Below are 14981 nucleotides of genomic sequence, written 5' to 3'. Positions count from 1 at the left end.
GTAGTGTATAACTATACTGAAAAGTTAGTAGAATGCTAATGTACGTGTCTGTGCAACTGACATCTCTATCTGGAAACAGTGAAGCTGTTGGAGTTAATAAACTGTTGGAGTGCTACAGTTTTCATCTAGTGACTAGGATACCTTGGAAGCCTGGTAATTAACACCATATGTCTGGATTTCTGAAATGTGTATGGTCATACCTTGTACAAAGTCCGTTCATGCAGTAACTTCTCTTCCTTTACTCTCCCTCATGCTTTTCAAGACTTCTGTGTTCTGTATATAGGTGTATGGGAGATGCATCATAGTGGGTGTCAGTACCACTGGAATCAGAACTATGAGGGTCCAGCTTTAATCAGTACCTAAAAGAAAACTTGTAAATTAACTTCTTTCCACTCAGCCTTGCCTTCAAAGTGTTTGTGCTGCTGCAGTGGGTGTGTGTGGCCTCCTTAGCTCTGCTGGGAGAAACCCTTATCCCCTGCTGCTGCCTTAGCCCAGGCATCAAGATGTGCCTTAGCACATCTGCCACATGCACTGACAGCCACAGCACACACGGGGGTGCAGGAAGACTGAGTCCCGAGCCACTAAGTAAGGCTGTGTTTCTAATTGCATCTGCCAGTTTTCTTAAATATGTATTTCACTACAGTATACCAGGAGGAATATATGGGATTCCTCTAGTTGAATTGCAACTGCAATTCAGCTTCCTCAGTTTCACTCGCTTATGGTAGAGGTTGGTACAGATCCAAATCAGTGTTAGAGATCATGTTGGTCAGATCCTATTTTGCCTTGGAAAGAAGACATGACTTGAGATTTCATAGCATCAGGCTGATATTTTCCTTATTAAGAAGTGTCTTAAAGATACGCTGATTTTTAGACCATGAGACTAGTGTCCAGCATTGTGTGAATTCACATCACCTGCTCACTGTAAACCAAGGATCTAGATGATGTTCTAAGCTCACCAGAAGCTGCAGCTGAAAGTATTTCAGGTGTCTAACCTGCTATGCACAATAGTGTTGGCTACACAGAGTTCATTACTGTAAGGTGAAATGAGACTGAAAGTTCCAGTCAAGAAACGATCTCAGCCCTTTTTGTCTATATGGGCAAAAATGATGCAATTTAATAATTATCTGGATTCTTCTCTTGGAAATCCAACCAGATTGTCTCAAAGTGGCTCTTTGAGATGTTTTTCTTGTGCAGAGAACCACACTTAATTTGAAGTCACACATTATGGCTGAGGCAATCCAACAGCATGGCTCTGCTGAAAAAGGAAGACCCCACTCTCTCCCCTGTTCCTTCCACTCCCAGCTGGTTAGTTTTCCCACTGTCTTGCACTGGCTTTACTTTCTGTCTGACTTTTTGCTGAGTGCCTTCTACTTACTAACCTGGCAAGGTGAGGGAATAGATTTCCTTCTTTTTGAACAGTGGTGAACTCACATCAGCGAATCCTTTGTTAGCATTAAATGTTGCATTACTCAAGACCCTTTACGTGCCATTAGAGGAGATGAACCCATGGTTAGACGATATTACTGTGGAATTCTTTTTTTTATTGTGAATTATTATTTATGTGTGTGTGTGTGTGTGTGTGTGTACTTGTGGCAAAGACCGTAATTCCACATGGTTAGAAAAGGTTGGATTTTTTTTTTTCTGAAGGTGCATGGAGTTCTTATGATTCTCTCAGATATTAATTTGGAGTGTCATAGATATCCCACATGCCTTGTTTCTGGAATAGCTAAGTACACTAATACCTTAGTGAATGAGTGGTCAGTTCTGTGTGCTCAGAAGTGACACTAAAAGTAGATGTCTTGCTTATACCATTGGTCGAGTCTCCCACATTTCCTTGTCTCAGCTGGGAGTTGTGACACCCAGTGGATCAGGAAGTAAAGGATTGATCACAAACCTGTATATAGTTTATCAGGAGAAATGTGGTGCTGGGTGTTGGCAGTGACATTAATCTTGTGAGACTGGGCTCTGCAGTGTGCAAAGTGGAGATGTGTTTTTTAAGATCTGGTGGTTTTGCACTTGTAATCACATTTGTGGGGGGCTGGGAACTGTCAGTGTCCTGTGCACTCTCCAAATGGATAAAAAGCCATGCTCAGGGTTTAAAATCTTGCCTGTAGTAAATTTTAATTTTCTAGTGGAGAGAATAATTTGACTGCTCCTTTGCTTTCAGCCTTAACGCAGCACCTACTCCGGCTTGTGGCAGCATTAGCAATTTGAAAGGCACCCCAGTGGCTACTCCCTGCACTCCTCGGCGTCTGAGTTTGGCCGAATCCTTCACCAACCTCCGGGAATCCACGACGACAATGAGCACGTCCCTGGGGCTGGTGTGGCTGCTGAAGGAAAGGGGCATCTCGGCAGCAGTGTACAATCCACAGAGCTGGGACAGAGCCAGCAGGAGCACCCTGCTGAACACGTACTCCCCAAAAATGGCGATCATTCCTTCCACTCCACCAAACTCACCCATGCAGACACCTTCTTCTTCCCCTCCATCTTTTGAGTTCAAGTGTACCAGCCCACCTTATGACAACTTCTTGGCTTCAAAGCCTGCTAGTTCAATCTTGAAGGAGGTGAGGAATAAAAAGAACATCAGAAACAGCGAGAGCCAAACTGACGTGTCTGTTTCCAACCTTAATCTCGTGGACAAAGTCAGAAGGTTTGGTATTGCCAAAGTTGTGAGTTCAGGGCAAACGTCAGCTCCTCCTTTAACTGATGACCAGGGACCTCTTCTCTGTGGGGCACAGGGACCAGTGAGAGCCCTTGTTCCTGGAGGCCTGGCTCCTGACAGTCTCCCCTTGGGCTGCCCTGCCGTGACCAGTGCCATCGGGGGCATCCAGCTGAACACTGGCATCCGAAGGAATCGGAGCTTCCCCACCATGGTGGGTTCCAGCATGCAGATGAAAGGCCCAACATCCCTCACTTCGGGGATCCTAATGGGAACCAAGCTCCCGAAGCAAACTAGCTTACGATGAAGGACTTAATTTTTACAGCTAGTCTTTTTAAATGAAGATACTCAGATTCTTTCTCCAGTCTCCTTTTCCCCTCCACCCCTTCATTGCCTCTTGAGTCCGACAAATCAACTTCGTGCCTAACGGGAGAAATGTGTAAACTTTGTATAAAATGTGTAAATATGTACCAGATCTATTGTAACTAATTGGATTATTTTACTGTTCAATCAAGTGAAAAAGGCTCTATGTTATGATTGCTGTATTAAGGTTAACTTGCTAACCGTTTGAGAAGGTGGTTTGTTTTTTTTTAAGATGCACTGAAAAAAAAAACAAATTAGCAAAATCAACAAAAAATAACTTGACTAGAAAAACGTGAATACTGTAGCTAGCCTAACTTCAGTCAAAGGTGCATGGGAAGCTATTGAATGTGTTATGTGAGACCTCTCATTACATCACTTGAAGCATGGGAGCATTTCTGCTTCATTAAATACTGAATAAAGCACTCAGTTTAACATGTGGTAGTTTTAATTTTGCCTCTGTATATGAGTTGAGATGAGTTCTTGGAGTGCCTGGCTATTATGCCTGAATGGATGAAACCTTTTTTTTTTTTTCTTTTTCTGTATTTGCCTCCTCCCCAAGATTGTAAACTTGAACTAATACTGTGTTGAGGTCAGCAGGCCTACTGGGTACCTGGGATATTGACATATTCCTACCACCACTGTTTCCTTTGGCACACTTAACACTTTGTGCAACTTCTTTCTTTGTTCTTTTTTGTTTGGTTTTATTTTGTTCTTCAATGCTGCACTGGATTGTGGAAGGGAAAGTGCTTTATTATGTGTTGCTGCCACTGAAATATGCTTTGTCAGTGCACCCAAAGAAAACAGTTTTCACAACTCATGAGGTAAACACAGCAGTGACTTCCTAAAAGTCCAAGTTGCGGAACAGATTGACAGATAAGAATGTTATAAAAGAACATATAGCAAAACCAGTATTGGGAAAAGGTGAGTCCTTGAAACCTCAGCAGAGAACCACAGAAAATATTTAGTAATGGAATGGTACAGGCGGGAAAGAACAGCTTGCAGCCCTTGTGCTGATCTTCGTGTTTCAAGCATGTCAGAGACATGCCTTTTAAGCAGGGTGAGACTATTCTCTACCCATTTTCTGTTTTCTTTCTCCAGAGAAGCCTTTTTCATCCAAAGTTGGACCCTAGCATAGGTAAAAATAGGGAAATGCTTCATTTTTGCAGTGTTTTTAAAATGAGGGAAATACCTGCCATACTAATACATAACCCCTTGCTTTTTCAGAAAGGAAACATAAGACCTCATGCAACCTTTAGTTGCCAGGCAATCCTAATTATATTGCAATTTTTTCTCTGTTTCTTCCAACCTTCTTCAGGGTGCTTGTATAAAGAGTTGAAATACCTTGGAACTGGAACAGACTGGAAGGAGCTTGTTTCTAGAGTGGAGCTGAGACATAAATATTTTTTTCCAAGAGGAGATGGAAAGGGGCAAAGCAGGGAGGGTTTAGCATCCACTTTCTTTTCTTTGCACTTCTTGTGGCACCTAAAATCAGGCTCCCCATTTATTACCATTGTCGCACTACACATAATTGCTGTGAATTGCCATTTGTACCAGACTGTTACTAAATTATTAGCACTGATAATTTCTTGCATAAATGAAACTGTCTTTTAGTCTTTGTGATGAGAGATAGGTGGGTGGTTTGTTTTTTCCTGAATGAAGTAGTTATTGCAGTATTGCTATGGACACTAAGGATATTTTTTGAGAAAGAAAAAAAAAAAACACATCGGTCAGTTACAGCATGTGTTTGAAGACTTCTATTTATTCTATGAACTTACAATGTTTTAAAAATGTTTAAAATGCCATCAGCTCTGTTTGCTGTTGTATGTGTGCACTTATTGCAAGTACATTTAAGTATCTTTTTATTTGAATGTATCTTAAACCAGTAGATAAAATAACAGTTGATTCTGAAAAAAGTCATGGACTTAATGGACCATTTTATATTCCCAGAAGAAAGCAATACTCTAAGAGAATTTAAAGTGGAGAAGTTAATCATGCAATTGGAAAGTATTATTTAGCTTTTAAATAAGCCGTAGGAGCTGTCCACCCACCAGAGAAAGCAATTGTAACACATCAGAATGATGAAATTTAATTTTTTTTCTTCACTAATATCAATAAAATAACAGAAAAGTTGCATTGTTGTGTGTTGTTCAACTTTTTCCTGTTCTTCTACCTTGATCCCTTGCTCTTATCTCTTAGTTAAAGCAAAATAAGAGGCCATCCTTTGTTTTTTTTTAAAATTCTTAGCCACAGAACTGGTTGAAAAGTTTTCAGATTTTAAGTTAGGTGAAATCATTGAAACTTGAGTCAAAAAAAAAAAAAGAGAAGCAAATGTGCTTTTTTTTTAATTTGAATTGTGACAGTGCAGAATTGGATGTTGTATGGTTTCTGTATTTTGAGGATTTTGCACTCTTCTACCTAATACAGTGCAAAACCTATAGTGACAAAATGTGAAAATACAGAATAAGGAGGAAACATCCTGTTTTTCAAAAGAGACAGGGCTGAGGTCTGCTGTTAGCCAATGTCTTTGTTACTGAGGGAGGGAGAACTACAGTAATGAAACATCAGAAGCTCAAAAAATCTGCACACATAGTGAAAGCTAAGTAATGAAAAAAGCTTTCTGGAGGAGGGAATGACCAGGCAGTAACTCACAGAAAGATTAGACAGCATCATTGAGGAGGATGTGTGTGTATGTATGAGGTGGAGAGAGAAATAATAGCATTTATATCACATACTTGCTACAGAGACAGATGGGACGGCAGTAATACCAAAATAAACACGTGGAGGCCTTTCATTAGTGTGATGCAGTGCCTTACACCAGCTTCGAGAGAGGCTGATGCCAGGGGCACAGCCAGGGACTGTCAGTGAGTACAGACGGCCTTCCTCTCTGCACAGCTCTGAGCCTGAGGGAAGCTCATGGGAGGGATCCAGGGAGGAGAAGCACTGTGCATCCAGCCCTCCTTGCCTGACAACAGGATGAGTTAAACAAGTGCCAAACTGAGGAAGGTGAGAGCTGATTCTGAGATGCACGGAAGAGAGTGTTGAAATTGCCCTCCACCCTTGCAATGTTCAAGTATCTCAGAAACTTTGCTGGATGCATCTTTGCTTCTAGTAATCCTTCTCTGAAAGCTGGATTGGAGAGGAGAGGAAGATGAGGTGCTGAGGATTGTGTCTAAGACTGGGCTGTAGATGGATCCTGAAACACAGGATGTTCTTTGGAGAGCCAAAATGGCTAAAAATGCCTTTTGAGACTCTTCCGCTCTTCCTTTTACATGTATCCTAAACACTGGATGGCTCCACAACATACTGCTTTTGTGCAGAGGTTGAAGAGTTTCTCCCCACTCCCTGAACACATTTGCTGGCAGCTCTACATTGAATAGAAAAGTCCAGCAGTGCTGGTGAGGTGTGTCCTGCCTTCCTTTGGTACAGACCGCGCCTGCTGCCTGTGGCTTGCATTGACAATAAAGAATTAGTCTTGTTCAGCTGTTCTACCACATCTCACTGGGTGCTCTTGGACCTGCTTTAATTCAGTTAACAAGCCAACTGAACTACGGAATGGGAAGGAAAATAAAAGGCCTTAAAAGTTACTGGTGCTAAGCAATGTCCTTGGCTATAATGTAGGCAGTGGGCTTTCATGTAAGAACTGCGTACATTTGAGAAGCCAGTAATGTTTGTATTTAAAAGATGTCAGAGATTTTTGTCATGGTGAAATAGGTTTCAAGCTGTGCTGAATCCAGTTGCTGTTTAATTGACACAGGTACTTAGAAATTATTAAAGCTTTAACAAGCACACTGCCAGTTTTTTCTTTCTTTAAGGGAATTTTAATGAACTTAGGGGATGCAAAAATTGAACATGCAGAGAAGCCTTTCGCTGCTCTTCTGGGACATTGAAACGTTCATCTTGTTTGACTTGCAAATTCCTGTGCTCAGGCTTTGGAGAGGGGATTGCCTAGCCTACTGTAAGGCTTGCTGAAATGTGCACAGCTGGGCTGCAGCTGGGAACATCTGACTGGGGCATGTTCCCAGCCCACATGCAGCAAGGAGGGAGCAGCTGGGGGTGCATCAGAGCCAGGGAGAGGAGAGCAGGATCCACACTGGTATGAAATACCAGGGGAGATGAGACTCAGGGTCAGGTGTACTGGTGCAGTTCAGGTTTCTTTCACATGCTGCCTCAGCTCACAGGGAGAGCTGCCCCCTCCCCAGGCATGGGTGCTCCCTCTCCCTTGCCTGGGTTTCCCTTCATTCCCACAAGGAGCACTTGCTATTTGCAGCTTTTTCACAGCTGTTGTATGCACAACTCTGCAAAAGCAGAACCACAAGCTTTTCCCAAATAATTTATGTGGAGTTCGAAGCAAGCTGCTCCATTAATGGAGATTTGCCAAGCACCTGTTTTGAAATAAAGTTAATAAAGCTGGAACAGAACTAATTGAATCAAGCTCATGGAGAAAATAAACTGCAATTAAACACAAAAAGGTGTTTGCTATTTTGCCTATAAAATTAGCACCTATGCACATGCTTTCATAAAGATAAATCTGGATAAAGCTAAATTAAATGTCAAGAGAGTTGGCAGTGCCAGAAATCTCACATCCCAGACAGCACCAGGAGGTTGTGTCAATGCACTGCTCTGTTTGCTGGAATCTGTGGGGCACTTCTCAGCCCAAAGCCTTTGCTGGATGCAAGGTGCCTCCTACCCAGATGCAGAGCCTCCATTCCTGAGGCTGCTGGTTCCCTTTGGTTAAAACGGGATAGCCTGGAGAGCGGCTTCACTAATGCCTTGGATAAGGGTTGCAGCTACCAGGGCTGCATGACTTTCCCAGGTTTGCTGTCTCCCCTGTTTAGCTCAAATTAGCACCTCCAGGTCACCTGGGAGCTGAATGGTGTCTCAGCAGCCTTTAAAACGCTTTCCCATCTGGGGAATTCCTTCTGTTCCCAGAGGAGTAGGTGGTGGATATTTTTATGATAATGAGGATCATGTTATTGAGCTGCCAATAGCCAGCTGCTAACAGCCAGCTCCCCCTTGCCTCGAGGAACAGCACTGTGTCCCAGAGTCACAGTCCCTCTTCATAACTACGGCATTTTCCCCCGTAATTCTTTATTCTTAACACTCGCTTGCGCCAGTCAGGTGCTGAAATTATCTTTGTGCGTCAGGCAAAGACACCCCTGTCCTGGGAGAGCAACATATAAAAGCTGCCAACCCATCACCTGCCCTGAGGGTTGTGAGCTTTCATAGACATCTTCAGAGACCTTCAGAAGAGAGGAATGGGAAAGAGCATCTTTGTCTCTCCATCTGTCTGCCTGTAAGAAATGAAACAAAGGAGAAAAGGAAAAGGTTTGCTTTTTTCCTAATGAAAACATTTTGCAGCAGTAAGGCTTGATTTGTAACTCCCAGTGCTCCTGCAATATTACAATATTAAATCCTTTATCAATATAAGCCATGAATAGAAATATTTAAAAGCATTGCTTGAATGTTCCTGACATTAATTAAAAATATAGGCCATGACTTTCTTTGAAAGTAACATCACTTCGGTTGCAAATGTATAAATAAATAGATTTTTAGATTTATTTGTATTTTCCTCAGTTAAAAAAATAGATTAATTTGTTTTAATCTCTTGTTTGAAAGTTTTGGAAAAAAATGGGCACTTTGTGCTGTTTTGCTGTGAACAATAACCAAAACCAAAGAGAGAATTCAGGTGATTTAGGACTCATTATGCTTGGAAAGGAACCTAAAAAAGCCAGGCTAGGTGGCTTGGAAACTGGTTGACTGGGAGGAGGTTGAGAGGAAGAAACATAAAAAAGCATTTCCATGTTTTCAGGATAAGATCCACAAGAAAAAATAAAAATATTTGGTGTTACTAGAGAAGAACACTCCTTGTTACTGTTTGGTGAACTCTCCCTTTCACTGCGGATTCTGCCATGCTGTTTGCTCTCACAGTTGATGCTGGGAGCAGCTCCTTAAAGTGTTTTTGTGCTCAGTCCTCGGCACAACCATTTTGGTTTGTTTCCTAGTGTTGGTTTTAGTAGAATTTTGGTTTAGTGTAAGTATTTTCTATGTATTGTTTTCTACACTTTGTGTTTGTCTATCAACTGCTGTAGAAATTGCTGCCTCTTTCCTTTGGCAGGACACCTTTTATCTGCATTCTTGCCTGTGAAAAATATTTTCCTTTTTGTATTAGTGCACACATTCAGGAGAAACTCTGAGAATTATGCAATGCAAATACCACCTCCTTTACAATTTAGGGCATTCCTTAGATATGAGATCCAGCTGCTGAAGGAGACACAGGAGCTGCAGGGAGGTTGGTTATCTGTGATGGTAGAGGAGCATGCAGGTAAAACACTTTTTTTTTGCAGTCTGCCCACAGGCAGACAGGAACGACTGCAGGAACTGCAGGGTGCTGGTTTTGCACAAGCTGGGATCACTGCCCAGTTCTGAACCTGGGACCCTCTGCCCTGCTGTGAGCCAGGTGGCTCTCCACATCTGTGGGCAATAGCCAACTCAGCCTCTGTGATATTTGGGATCCACCTCTTTCCTTAAGGATACTGTGACTAGACTGCTCCAATACCTCAGCCTCTCAGGATCACCTTCTGCTCTGTTCAGGAATCTGTCCTCATCCCCTCCCAAATGAATGCTTGGCTCACCACACAGCAGGGAATGCTCTGTTTATTCTGTGATTTGCAGCCATCAGCAGAACTTTCACATTGAATTCACAATATAAAACAGATAAGATGGGACAATGAAACATGTTGGTGTCATTCCTCTTTTTCACTGTTTTAGCACTGTTGGCTGTTCACTGCAAACATGTGGGCTCAGTATATAACTCAGACCTTTGCAAACAGGGTCAGCATAGCTGGTCTTTTCTGGCAGTATTACACTGCTGTGTTTATATTTGGACATGTTCCCTGGAGTTCAAAGCTATTGGGACTGACACAAGATTTCTCTGAAAAGTGGGTGATCTGACTATTCAACCCATAGAATATGTTTACCGTACCAAATGAAGGCATTATGCTGCCTCTCTTTATAGTAAGACACCCAGCAACATGCAGTGACAGGACAAGGAGGGATAAGTGAAATCATTTTAATATAATATGAAGGTATGAGAAACCACAAAAGAAAGAAAATGTTTTCTGGAAAATTCTGCATATGTATATATTGCATTTTATAGTCTTACAGACAAACTTATGTCAAATACATGATTTAAAATACTTTAAAACACTGATTTGAAGAGAAGAACAAATTCATTTATCTCTTTTTGTACAGAGATGGGAGTGTGATTTCTTTTTCCTCATTTGCTGTAGTTTGGTGTTCTTCAGGAAGAATACTCATATTCTTCAGCACTGCGGCGTCCAAAATCCATCCAGCCCATGTAGTCTCTGTCATTTATCCTGTGAGTAGGATCAATGCTCTGTACTCTGTTTCCCATAACTGAGAATCTTCCAGTGGAACCTAAGGAAAAAGCATTTGGGAGAGCAGAGAGTAAGAGGACACGTTTTCCAGGTTCACCCGTGTTCTGATCTGGCTTTTGCTCGTTAGCAGATGTCTGCAATAGTTGAAATGGACCTAATGCAGCCATGTAACACCACTGTCATGTCACTGGGGAAAACATCAATAGAAACCTTATAGGTAATGTCCTGAAGGTGGCTTGGATTTTTTTTCAGTGCAAAATAAAGAGTCAACATTCTGCTCCTGTCTGACAGGAAGGAATATAGATGGATTTTTCCTTTTTCCTTCCTATTTTACTAGAGGGAGAGAGAGAGAGTCCAAACTATTTCTCACTATTCCTATAAACCCCCATGGGGTTTGCTGGCTCATATTGGGAGAGCTGCTGTATGTGCAAAACAACCGCAGCCCCATGTTGCTTAAAAAGACGTAAACATAAGTACAGGAGCTCTTACAGTGCAAATTTGGTAACGAGCAGGGTAGAGTTATGAATCCTAGGTTTTGTGGAAAAGTGGGACTAGTTCTGAAATGGAGAAACTTGTGTCTGGAATTTACAGTTAGAGATTCCTATTGCTGGAATTATGCAGAGCTTTTTACTATGTCAGGGAATTTTTCATTGCTTATCCAAAGCCTTCATAATTTTTTTCACAGCAGAGTTGGATGCTGATTTCTGATCTTTCCTTACCATTTCTGTGTGTCTTGCTTAAGGCATCAAAGAGGCACAAACTATTTGCAAGTAGAATTTATGCTTTAAAAAAAATGGGCTGCAATCCTGTTTTCACAGTATCACATGATGTAACTAAAAATTACAGGGAAAGGTAGATTACTTCTCTTTGTACTCCCTGAAAACAGAAAAAAATTATATATAATGATAATGAGATGGAGTTAAGCTTTGAGTGAGGAAGGGACAAATTTAATATATTAGTATTCAATGCAGACTGAGGCTTGAGGAATACTTGAATTGATCGAAAAGGAAAAGGACCCCCCATTAAATCCCAAATATCCAAATCTACACAATTTCTTAGTTTTCAGTTTCTTGTGTTTTGAAGAAACCTCTGTTGACTCTGTGCTTTTATCTCAAGGTCTTCCTCATGTAATGCTTTATAATGAACACAACCCAGTAAAACAAAAAGCAACTGCATTGCTTTGTTAGTAGTTGCAGGGAGTTGAAGGTACACACAAACATAAAAGAGCTATGTTTAAGATATTTACCTACAACAAAATGACAAAAAAAATAATTTTCCCTACAATAGAATGTTTACCATTAAATGCTCAAACCCCATGAAGTTCACATTCATAATTCAAAAAGTGCAATTAAGGTAATGACAATGGCTCCTTAGCACAATAACCAGGCAGGGCTCAGGCAGGGCTCAGGCAGCACAGAACCATTGCTCAGATGCTGGTGCTTGAGAGACTTCTGAGCCTGCCATGAACTGAGGGCTGTAAAGGCTCCCCTGGTGCCACTACTCTCTGGCTGGTCAAGGGCTCCTTAGAGGACATTGAACATGCTTGTCACTGGCTTCAGAGCTACAACATCTCTTCTACATGATGCCAGATCCAAGTTGAAAGCCTGCTGATGAATGTAATTGAAAGCCTTGGTCACAAATTTCCCAACAGCATCTTAATTAACTTTCCTCAACCTACTAGAGATGTCATGTGGGTATTGCAGAATCAGTGTATGACAAACATATTCAAAATTGTAGCACTTCAGCTACAGGGCTGCCATCAATCCCTAAGCCCTTGAGAGAACTTAGCTCTCTCACTGTTTTAACTAGAAATACTTTATAAAATCTGCCTTCCTATTAATCATGAGAGCAAATGCCACTTCTGGTGACTGCTAACACTAACAAATGCCCAGACTCTCTTTCCCCCTAGATGGAATTATCTAGTGAATATTATGGTTTAGACAGGTGACTAATACAGTGGATATAAGTGCTCTGAAGAGATTTCTGAAGTACTGCCCAGAGTCCTCACATTAAATGAGAATATAAGGTTTTGATGGGAGCACAGTATGCATGTTATAAATTAAGTGGATACTGTTTTTCCTGTGAATTTTCTTTCCTGTAACCAGCAAATGCATCTACAAACTGGAATGCAACTAGCCTAGTCACATCACAAGAGTCTCATCATCTGCTTCCAGACCCTTTTTAGAGTTAATTATTTATGTCAGTAACACATATGCAGGAAATTGTCCCTCATATTAATATTTACAGAAAAAGACATCTTAAATACAAAGGGTTTTTTTTTTTGCTTTGTCTGGATAATCTATTTGAAAATGTCAGCCACATATTTAAAAGAATATAATGGATACATAAATTAGAATGAGGAGCTCAGTTTCCATATGGGTGGGCAACATTGACTAGGCTGGGGAAAGGTAATGAGGATTCTGCTTTGCAGACTCCTGCAGTACTATTCGTACTCAATAAGGACCTTAAGTGTAGCACTGAGTTGTGGAATTTCATACCTGAATTAACTTTCCATTAAATTGCATGAACGGCTAGAAGTTCCTTAATGGATATATCATGCAAATTGCTAATATGGGATGAAATATTTCAGGCACTATTGAAAATGTTTGATTTTTCTGTTGTTTCTGATTCAGCTGTGTTCTGAGTGCACAGAGGAGTGTGTATGGCTGCATATGTAATGCACAAAAACCAGAGGTGGCATCTCTTAACTGCAGACCACCATCACAGATAAGCATATGGCTTTGCCTAGCAAAGAGGTCAACAGGCAAGCTGTCAAGAGGAGAGGGTTAAATGGTCTGCATTATGTGGAGCAAATACTTCTACAGAGTGAACTTTATCCTAAGCACAGTCTGGGGCTGTGTGTGAATTAATTTCTCAGTGTCTGTATGTCCAGGTAATCCTAATCCTAACTACTGTCTTCACTTGAAACCCTCTTTCCTTCTTAGATGTCTTTTCTGTGTGGAACAGGGCAAAGGTTGGAGTGAAACTTTCATGAGTAAATGAAATTTCTCAAGTGGCTCTTGCTGAGGTTGGCAGCCAAACAGCCACAGCAATTAGGCTGTCTGTGGTGTTACTCTATTGAGACATAGAGCAGTACAGAAATGAGACAGCTCAAAAGAGAAAATGTTTTCTTGGGGAAGCTTCAGTGATCAATGATTTCGAGCCATCATTTTTACTGGCAGCACCAATGGCATGCTATTCTGCCCATGTAAAATATATCCTGTAGGGTATCAACAAGAATACCTTTACTCTCTCTTACATAATACAAATGTTTCCTCAAGTGACTAATAAATCTCATTATATTAATGCCCTGTAATCCCATTGCTCAACTGATTCTTCATGTCTTTGTTACACAGTGCCATGTAGTTTTTAGATAACTGCAAAATGGTGTTCTCAGGTTGCCAGAGACCAAAATCCTACCAGGAATCAATGTGTGTTGAAGCAAATATACTTTTACTTTTCATTGTTTTTAATTATTGAACTAATAAATATGAATTCTGTGTTTTGAAAGTTGTCATGCTATTGTAAGTTCCTCTGGGAACAAATATATGAAAAATCCAATACTCAGACTATTTCCCTGCTACAGGGATTTCTGACTGAGGTGAGGCCAGCCATTTGGTTAGCATTTATCCTCAGAAAAGTTTTCCTGCTCTTCTAACTTTAAAAGAGGGAGTGAGGGAGGATTTTACCTAAATGAAAAAACTTTAAAGAAAACATAATTGCTTTATCTGAGATATGACATACTGAAAATACCACCAAAACAATAAGGCAATGGAAATAGTAAAAAATAAAAGCTGGATTATAACCTAAGAGGTAGGTGACATTTTCTTCAGTTATCTTTATAAGACTCTCAGTCAGAGGCTGCTACAAAGAAATCCTTTTTCTGGGAGGAGTTTGAGAGAGAACCTTTGGAACGCTGTCTACTTCAGGGATAACCAGGCAAAATCTAAATCCTATCTTCTCTAGGAATTCATGTTAGATGATGACAGGGTTATCTCAGCTCCTAGGAACCCCTGCAGGAAATCCCAGTGGCACAGAAGCAGGCTGCAATCAGTACCTTTTCTGGCTTGCTGGAGGTACTTGGCCAGCAAGGCGCCGATGTTGGCTCTTTGGTCGCTGCTGGCATCCAGCCGCGGCAGGGATTTCAGGGGCCCGGCAGACGATGGAGCGCGGGAGTGCCGCTGATGTTCTGTCAGGCTCTGCTCCAGCTCAGCGGGCAGAGGATTCCCATCGTGCGAGCCCAGAGTTTGCTGTCCAAAGGAGCTCACCGAGAGCACGGCAAGGAGCACACAGATGCACAGCCCGCCGTACATTGCTGGGGAGAAAAGGGACCGTGGGCTGTTAAATCACCAGATTTACTACATTTTGTGCACTTCCCTAACCCCACCTTCCACTGGGGATGCTGGCTCCTGAGTAAACCAGGCTTGTGTTTGGGGCTTTTTTTAATGTAGGTAATTGTGGGATCTGTCTTAATTTGGAAAACATGTGAATAGCTAATATCCTTGCTAAAGAGGAAAGTACAGGTAATTAATTTTGTTTCTTCCAGCCTAGTACGTGCTGTG

The 14981-nt window shown here is 41.4% G+C and overlaps 2 protein-coding genes across 6 annotated transcripts in view; one reads left to right on the top strand and one right to left on the bottom strand.

Annotated features, from left to right (window-relative positions):
- Nucleotides 1–2966, top strand: part of TRAK1 (trafficking kinesin protein 1) — a 62931-nt gene extending 59965 nt beyond the window's left edge. For all 5 annotated transcript variants that reach the window (XM_062496974.1, XM_062496964.1, XM_062496954.1 and 2 more), the window contains exon 15: nucleotides 2168–2966. In XM_062496974.1, the coding sequence (XP_062352958.1) occupies nucleotides 2168–2966 (799 nt within the window). The remainder of the gene's footprint in view (nucleotides 1–2167) is intronic.
- Nucleotides 2967–10322: 7356 nt separating this feature from the next.
- CCK (cholecystokinin) lies at nucleotides 10323–14732 on the bottom strand. Its single transcript, XM_062496931.1, has 2 exons — nucleotides 14477–14732; nucleotides 10323–10459 (listed from the first exon to the last, which is right to left on the bottom strand). The coding sequence occupies exons 1-2, from the start codon at nucleotides 14730–14732 to the stop codon at nucleotides 10323–10325; spliced, it is 393 nt and encodes a 130-aa protein (XP_062352915.1).
- Between the last annotated feature and the right edge of the window lie 249 nt (nucleotides 14733–14981).

The sequence above is a fragment of the Cinclus cinclus genome, chromosome 1 (assembly GCF_963662255.1).
Source record: "Cinclus cinclus chromosome 1, bCinCin1.1, whole genome shotgun sequence".
Lineage (NCBI taxonomy): Eukaryota > Metazoa > Chordata > Aves > Passeriformes > Cinclidae > Cinclus > Cinclus cinclus.
Note: the sequence above shows the minus strand (reverse complement) of the source record. Positions and strands in the feature narration are given on the sequence as shown.

Bases quoted from the DNA above. Each gene is read 5' to 3' on its own strand.
- CCK (XM_062496931.1), bottom strand. From the start codon at position 14,732: ATGTACGGCGGGCTGTGCATCTGTGTGCTCCTTGCCGTGCTCTCGGTG. The intron at 10,460-14,476 runs GTACTGATTGCA...CTTTTTCCTTAG, and splicing joins CCTCCAGCAAGCCAGAAAAG to GTTCCACTGGAAGATTCTCA.